At 37.9% G+C, this 8,325-nt stretch overlaps 2 protein-coding genes across 2 annotated transcripts; both read right to left on the reverse strand.

The window, feature by feature from the left end:
- Window positions 1-222: 222 nt before the first annotated feature.
- LOC118282637 (trace amine-associated receptor 13c-like) lies at window positions 223-1,688 on the reverse strand. Its single transcript, XM_035603906.2, has 2 exons — window positions 1,516-1,688; window positions 223-1,431 (listed from the first exon to the last, which is right to left on the reverse strand). The coding sequence occupies exons 1-2, from the start codon at window positions 1,686-1,688 to the stop codon at window positions 612-614; spliced, it is 993 nt and encodes a 330-aa protein (XP_035459799.1). The 3' UTR covers window positions 223-611.
- A 4,924-nt stretch (window positions 1,689-6,612) lies between these two features.
- On the reverse strand, window positions 6,613-7,596 carry LOC118283021 (olfactory receptor 142-like). The gene has a single exon (XM_035604647.2). It carries the CDS (start codon window positions 7,594-7,596, stop codon window positions 6,613-6,615), a length of 984 nt encoding a protein of 327 aa, XP_035460540.2.
- Between the last annotated feature and the right edge of the window lie 729 nt (window positions 7,597-8,325).

Below are 8,325 nucleotides of genomic sequence, written 5' to 3' on the forward strand. Positions count from 1 at the left end.
CAATGTGAGACTATTGTTTGAATATATTCCGAAAAGATTTGTCATTGTTTATCATAGAGGATATAATCAACAGATTAGTTTGCGGAACATCAGATATCAGATTAAACAGATGATCTACTTTTTTCAATGCATTTTCTATGGGCTGAAAAAAACATCCAACAGTCTTTGCTGTAAATTCTGCTTTTTTTTTTTGTAAAAGCAGGACCACTTCTGGCAGGCAAAGGGAATTTTATTTCAATAATTTCAAAATGAGTGATGAGTTACATTTGCTGGTATGGCTCTGTCCTGGGAACTTCACATACACACGCACACACACATATTGACAATGGACACAACCGTATAGTCCAACTTCCTAAATACAACATCATTTGTACATAAATCAGCGAGATCATTTGAAGGTTAATATTTTGCAAAATGCAATCGCTTGTAGATCGCATTTATGAACTTGTAGAGTGTGTAGATTGATATTGACATGAATACAACGGCGGCTGCAAACTTGTAATCCAACATTATTAAATTTTACTTGAGGCTAATTTTTTACGACTCATTCATTACAACCTCCGGAATATATATATATATTTTATAATGTCAAGTGACTTTTTGCAACATTTCTACAGTATGTGTGCGTCACAGGAGTCGTGCTGCAATATCTGAAGTGTAACGATGAGTTTGATCGATTTCCTAAACCAGGGATAGAAAAAAGCATAAATCACTGGATTTATACAGGAGTTACAATAAAGCAGCCACACCCCAAAAATCGAAAATGCCACGCTGGTTGACATGTCCTGTCCCGTGAGAGAGGGATAGAAATAAGGGCAGAAACATATTAGAAACACAACCACGACAATTCCAAGAGTCCTGGCTGCTTTTCTCTCCGACTTCCTGGCGGTTACACTAACCGAGGCCTGGTGTGTGACGGCTGCGATGTGAGAATTCATCGCTCGAGCCTGAGACACAGCCACCACGAACACCTTCATGTACAGAACGACGATGACCGCAATGGGGCCAATGAAGGTCAGCACGACGTCAACAGCTCCTGTTGCGAAGTTAATCACGACCACACACTCTCCGTAGCAGGAATTGTAGGTGTCTGGATTTTTCAGGAAGACGTTCAGTATCACGCCGTTGTACAACAGAGAACCAGCCCAACACAGACAAACGCTCACTTTGACTCTTTTCTGAGTGACTTTGGTATGGTAACAGAGAGGGTCACAAATGGCCACGTATCGGTCGACCGATATGAGCACCATGTTTCCCACTGAGGCAGATGTAAGAATAAAAGAGGCATAGTAATATAAACTGCATATCAACCTTCCCAAAAACCAGCAGCCGCCTACGAGGTGGACTTGAACCGGCATCAGCAGGAAGCCAACGAGGAAGTCTGAGACGGCCAGCGAGAGGAGGAGGAGGTTGGTGGAGGTGTGGAGCTGCCTGGAGAGAGAGAATATCATCACTGAACGTTTTAACATGTGAAGCAGTTGCACAGGTCATATTAAAATACTTAATACTTCTTGCCTGAAGTGGGAGATGGAGATGATGACCAGCAGGTTGAGAGTCACAGTGAGCGACGAGATGCCGGACAAGAGGACGTAAAGGAAAGCGGCCTCAGCTCGATCCTGCAGCGGCTTCCTGCACGAGGTGTTCAGGAGCTGTGGGAAGCAGAGTTCAGCTCCGTCCGGACTCTCCATAGTCAGGCAGAGAGGAAGGAGGAGGAGGAAGAGGAGAAGCTGCAAAGTTCTGACAGCTCTCTGGCCAATGTCCTCCATCATAAAGCTGATGGATCTTGCTCCTCCCTCTTTTCCTATGACCAAGGGAGTTGCATCTGTTGTGTCCTCATCATCATCGCACATACTGCACAGCTGTAAATCTCAGCAACACATTTTGTTAAACTGGAGACAAAGACCTTTATCCAGTTGCGAAACTGGTTCTGATTCGGAGACCTGGTTTCAGTGTAAACTAAGGCAACTCACTGTATATCTTTCTTTTAAAGAACATAAAAATGATTCTCACCACTGACATATGCTTTTCATTAACAATGTAAGACAAATGGCACACCTTTTATTCCAACTCAGCCACAGTTATACAGTGACTTGCTTTGGCTGATGGAGAAACCGTTAGTTTCCAAGTAAATAAATGTAAATTTAGCTTTTAGTTTGTTTTACTTTTTTGGTACAGTAAAAGAAAAAATGGAAGAAACAAGTCAACAATATTGCTAAAGTACATAACGATTTAGCTGTGTCAATGTAGAGTTACCTTCCTCTAATCCTAACAATTTACAGAGTTGTAACAATATTTATAAAACACACACACCAGGACTCAACTACTGTAATAATTCACTGGAAAACTTAAAAGTGCAATATTCTTTTAATTTCAATTGAGTGCAACTACCAACTGTGCTTAGTATTTCTATTTTATATTTCATATTTTGTACCAAACTTATTGCTTTTTTCATCCTGCTGTCCCCTTTGCTTCTGTTACACCCACATTTCCACTTTGTGGGACGAATAAATGATTTTCTTATCTTATCTTATCTTATATTGTCTAACCTTATCATATCTTATCTTATCTTATCTTATCTTGTCTTGTCTTGTTTTGTCTTGTCTTGTCTTGTCTTGTCTTGTCTTATTTTATTTTATCATTTCTTGTCATTTCTTGTCCTGTCTTGTCTTATCTTATATTACCTCATCTTATCTTATCTTGTCTTGTCTCGTATCGTCTCATCTCGTCTTATCTTATCATGTCTTATCTTATCTTATTTTATATTATCCTATCTTATCTTATCTTCTCTTGTCTCATCTTATCTTATTATGTCTTATGTTATCTTATTTTATATTATCTTATCTTATCTCATCTTATCATGTTGGCTTCAGGTTACATAATCTTTCACGGGCTTCAAGGTAAATAAATGAAACTGGCCATGATGTCACTTCCACGTATTGATTTTCCAATAACAATGGTATAGTTTTACATTGTGTGTGTGTGTGTGTGTCGACAAGCTGGTCCAATCATAGCTGTGAACCACATCATGATTAATAAGTTTAGTATCACAGTTCAGTGTTTTGTCTTTCACAGTGAGCTCGTCAGACTAATCTTAATGACTCTAAAACAGAATCATTACTTTCCCCCCAAAGTTGAAAATTTTAGTTTGTTTCACCAAAACATAAAAGAATAAATGTAGCAACAATTAATACTGAGAATAATATATATATAATTTTGCTCAATTTTGTGAGGCTTTGTGTGTGTGAATTCATTAAAATAATTTTTTAAAAAATCTTTATCTTTATCTTTAAGACCTTTGACGCTGCAATGTGAGACTTTTGAATATATTCCAAAAGATTTGTCATTGTTTATTATATAGGATATAAAAAACAGATTAGATTGCGGAACATAATATCACTTGTAAAAAATATTGTGTAGATTGATATTGACATGAATACAATGGCGGCTGCAAACTTGTAATCCAACATTATTATTTTTTACTTGAGGCAAATTTTTTATGACTCATTCATTACAACCTCTGGAATATATATATATATATATATATATATATATATATATATATATATATATATATATATATATATATATATATTATAATGTCATAAGTGACTTTTTGCAACATTTCTACAGTATGTGTGCATCACAGGAGCTGTGGGAAGCAGAGTTCAGCTCCGTCCAGAGTCGCCATAGTCAGGCAGAGAGGAAGGAGGAGGAGGAAAAGGAGAAGCTCGTAGTTCTGGCAGCTCTCTGTCCCGTCATAGAGCTGATGGATCTCGCTCCTCCCTCTTTTCCTACGACCAGAGCAGTTGCATCTGTTGTGTCCTCATTATCATCTTCTCAAATCTCAGCAACACATTTACACAAGTCACCAAAGCAAATTCCTTGTACGTGAGAATCTACTTTGCAATAAATACAATTCAGATTCTGGTATGATGTAACAAAATCAAATATATTCACCAGACCATTATTGTCTTAAAACTACTATTATTAATTATTTATTTATTTATTGATATACAGTTTAACTGTATTAACCAGGCCCTGTGATGGACTGGAGACCTGTCCAGGGCGCACCCCGCCTCTGGCCCAGTGTCAGCTGGGATTGTCTCCTGATGGACTGATGGACTTGTATCTGGAAGCTACAGTACAGTAGGTGTAGGAGGCTGTATTCAGTGGGTGTGCTCCCACCAGAGGCTGGTTGTAGTCCTTTCCTTATACTGTACCCGTCTGCACTGTTTTTCCATCTTTAACGCACAGTGTGGCATCTAGTGGTGAAGTTGCATTAATGCAACTAACTGAGTACGTCTTGCCGTGGCCTTCAGGTAAAATGAAAATGCCAAAGAACCCCTCCTCTTTACCTTAGAAAAAACATTATAAATGTATTTATTATTATGAAATGTGTCAACGCACATACTATGAATATCTTTAATTAAATTTGAATTGTATTTACATAAGTCCCTTGTGCTTTAAGTGACATTGTGAGTTTCAGAAAAGTATATACTTCACATGTAGTGAAAGATGTTTTGGCAGCATTTATAGCAAATGTAAAAGAATGATACAATTTCGTGTTAATACTTAGAGATGAATACAACTTGTGTCAGTAACTGTTCAAGAGAAAAGTTAGATAAAGATAACACATTGCACCTGATATTCACATATAAAGTCCTGGTTACATTTCAAATAGCTTTCCAGCAGTGCATCTTGTACTTCCTGACACGGCTCCACCAGATTGAGTGTTAAGTGTCTCTGGACTTCAATCTTCAGGTCGTTCCACAGATTTTCTCAGAGGTGAAAAAAGGACACTGGAGGAAACTAGCCAGGGCCGGTCTTTTGGATGGATGGATGGATGGATGGAAAGATGGATGGATGGATGGAGTACATGTGGTCAACCAGCAGATTTCATCATGTTACTTGGATCAATCTTTTTTGCAGAAGGGAACTCTTTTCAGCACTGTCTCAGTGGTCAAGGCTTCAGAAAGGTTTGTTTCCTGCCATTAACCTTTGCCCTGTAAGACGCTGCAAACTCACAATATGCAAACTCATAATCATAGTTTCTGTTTCCTAATGGACACACTCAATTGTCAACAAGTACTTCATTACTTGGGCGGCTGTGGCTCAGGACGTAGAGTCGTTCGTCCACCAACCCCACCTCCCGCCAGTACACATGCCGTTGTGTCAGCTCTTCCGACAGTGCATGAATGAGTATGAATGTGACAGAAAAATGCGTGGTAAATAGCAGCGCTGTATGAATGTGTGTGAATGGGTGAATGTGTCTTTCCTGTAAAGCGCTTTGAGTGGTCTATATGACTAGAAAAGCGCTATATAAATACAGTCCATTTACCATTAGGAACCCTGTACTAATATTTCGTAGGGCTTCTCCTCCCCTCAAAATGCCTCTTTCCCTCATGTCATGGATTCAACAGCATGTTGGAAACATTCCTTTAAGAATCTGGTCCATGTTGACATGATTGCATCACGCGACTTCTGTCAACTGCACGACGTCTTTTGCTTTTCTGAGCGCATCGCGAACCAGATGTTTATTTGGTGAGTTCGGGGCCTGGAAAAAAAATCTGGGGGAAAAGAGTGCAGTTAATTTGAAGGGCCTTGAACATCCTGAATCTATCTCTCTACTGACCACTGCCTGGAAATCAACAAGATACAACAGCGTTTTTCCAAATGGAATATTTACATCAAAAATTAGTAGCAAGTAAATAAATGTGTAAAAATGGATGTAAATATCAATTTGGTGCATGTAACATTTCCCTCTATCCATATGCTTCTTGATGACCACAGACCTCATTTCAGCAGAGTCTTCTCATCTAGACACTGAAACTAGAAACAGACCTAACTTTCTCACCAAGTAGTGAGCATTTTATTTTTTCTTGAAATATTTGGTTTTTATTTTTGCGTGGGAGTGATTCATTGGAAGTTATGTAACTTGGTCCTGCCTTACAGTTTTTACATACTGTAGTTTTAGGAACAACAACAACAACAACAGGCCCAGAGGTGATGTCAACTAACTGTACTGAGAACCATTAGTTCGTAGTGACCTCCCTGGTGTGCCGCCTCGTCGGGTTGAACAGGCCTCAGGGAACCGGACGGGCTGCAGCCAACCAGTTTTTACAGCTAATTACTGACCCAGTGGCTTCTGTTTGTCGGCCTTATGGGATTTTCCACCAAGCTACTCAACCATAGTAAAAAATATCCCATTATCCACCACTTGTTTGAGGTCTTGTTAGATTTTAAGGTACAAAACCATCAAGGTTAAGTTTGGGGAAAGTTCATTTGTTACAAAAAAAGCGTTAATTTTTTTGTAAGGGTTTAGGGAAATTTATTAAAGGATTAAAAGAGAACAGTGTTGATATCAAGTAAAAGGCCATGTCCTCACAATCACAAACCTCCATCAATATGATTTTAATGAAAATGTTAATAATGATTACATTTTGAACATTGCAATCACAAAGAGGTTTCTTGTAAAAGTAAATAACCACTTAATATAAGTCAGCAACCCAAGATGATTGGCATTTAATCTAAAATACATTAATAACACAATTTAACAGATGTTAGATAGATAATAATAATGTATGTATGTAAACAAAAATATTTTAATTTCATTTAATAATGAACTGTAGAATTTAAATACGCTCCACGAAAAATGTAGGGTTGCAACGTTTTTAATGTCAACAGATTTTTACAAGCATTTCTAATTTTGGACAGTTTAAGACCATAAATGATTGGATTCTGAAGAGGCTGGATGACCATTGCATACGTAGACAACACAACACACAGAGGATATGGAACAGAAAATATGTCAAATCTCTGAGTGATCAAGCTGTAAAAACAGGCAAAGACGAAGCTAATGAGTGAAACTAAATGTGGAGTGCAGGTTTCCAGAGCCTTCGTCTTGGTCTCTTTGGACGCTTTCAAACAAACGGACAAAATCTTTGCATAGCTGTATGAAATATAAGTGACAGGAGCAGCGACGGTGAAAATAAGACCAAAAACCAGGTCGTGAACAATTGACACTGTTCTGTCAGAGGAACAAGAAAGGTCAACTACTAGGTGATTTGCACAAAACACTTTGTTGATAATAGTCCCACAAAACTTTAAACGAATTGTGAAACACAACAAAATTCCGATCTCTAAGAAACAAACTATCCAGATAACGAGTATGCCAAATTGTACCTTTCTTTTAGTTAATATGGCATTGTAATGCAATGGCTTACAAATACACACATATCGGTCATATGCCATTATCGTCAGTGTTCCAAATTCAACAGTTCCATATGTGTGAATGTTGAATATTTGAATGAAGCAGAAGATGGCAGAAATTTCATGAGTCTCTGACAAGATATGTACCATAAAGCAGGGCAACAAAGACGTGCTGCCGTATATTTCATTTACGAATAAACTACACAGGAACAGATACATCGGCTCATGCAGATTTTGGTCCATATAGATTATTATAATAAGTACAGAGTTGGCCACAATCACCGCTATGTAAAAAAGCATAGCCAGTGTGAAATACAGGTACTTCATCCGTCCCAAGTCTCCATACAGAGCCAACACGAAGGACACCGTCTCTGTTGAGTTCTCCATCAGCCCGGGAATGAGGCACGCGAATATAATGGATGATATTCCTTTTAAAGATATGTGAAATGTAAATGTAATGCAAATGAAAAAAAAAACCAAAAAAGTAAACCAGTGTTGAACAAGTGTTTCAAGAGTAAATTATTACTTCAACATATTTCTTACCTTAAGAATGCAACTGTAAACAGAATGAGATAGCCATGACACGTGATGAATTCCTAGTTACAGAATACAATTATAGAAAAGTATGGTTTTACTTCATGTACTAATAAACATGACATTTTTTAGATGGCATTGTTCATAAAAACACACCAAGAGACAAGAGTTAAGATAAATGAACATGTGTGAGACCCAAACAACTACAAGCTCTTCGCAATTTTTGTTATTGTAGTTTGGTATATATCATTTTGCCATATGTAATATTGCAGTCATATCAAAACTTCGCCATCGAGTCAGACGGATGTATGATGAACAGAAAACTGTAGAGCGCAGCCTCCTCCTCCCAACTGAGACAAACGGGGGCAGTTGCTCAACCTTTATACTGATCTTCTGGGAGGAAAAGAAAAAAAACAAACATGAGCAGCAGAATGTAATGTCAGTTTAGACTCAAAGTCTCAAGTCAAGTGCAAGTCCTACATTTTGAGATCATCCTCCAGTCATCACCACATTAAATGTTATATAACCAATTGTGGTGTAATTTCATGAAATAAAATAGTCATAACTTCTGCTAGAATAACA

This window comes from Scophthalmus maximus, chromosome 14 (genome assembly GCF_022379125.1).
Source record: "Scophthalmus maximus strain ysfricsl-2021 chromosome 14, ASM2237912v1, whole genome shotgun sequence".
NCBI lineage: Eukaryota > Metazoa > Chordata > Actinopteri > Pleuronectiformes > Scophthalmidae > Scophthalmus > Scophthalmus maximus.

Coding starts and splice junctions, on each gene's coding strand:
- LOC118283021 (XM_035604647.2), bottom strand. CDS start 7,596: ATGGAGAACTCAACAGAGACGGTGTCCTTCGTGTTGGCTCTGTATGGA.
- LOC118282637 (XM_035603906.2), bottom strand. CDS start 1,688: ATGGAGAGTCCGGACGGAGCTGAACTCTGCTTCCCACAGCTCCTGAAC. Junction 1,432..1,515: donor ATCTCCATCTCCCACTTCAG/GCAAGAAGTATT, acceptor CTCTCTCTCCAG/GCAGCTCCACACCTCCACCA.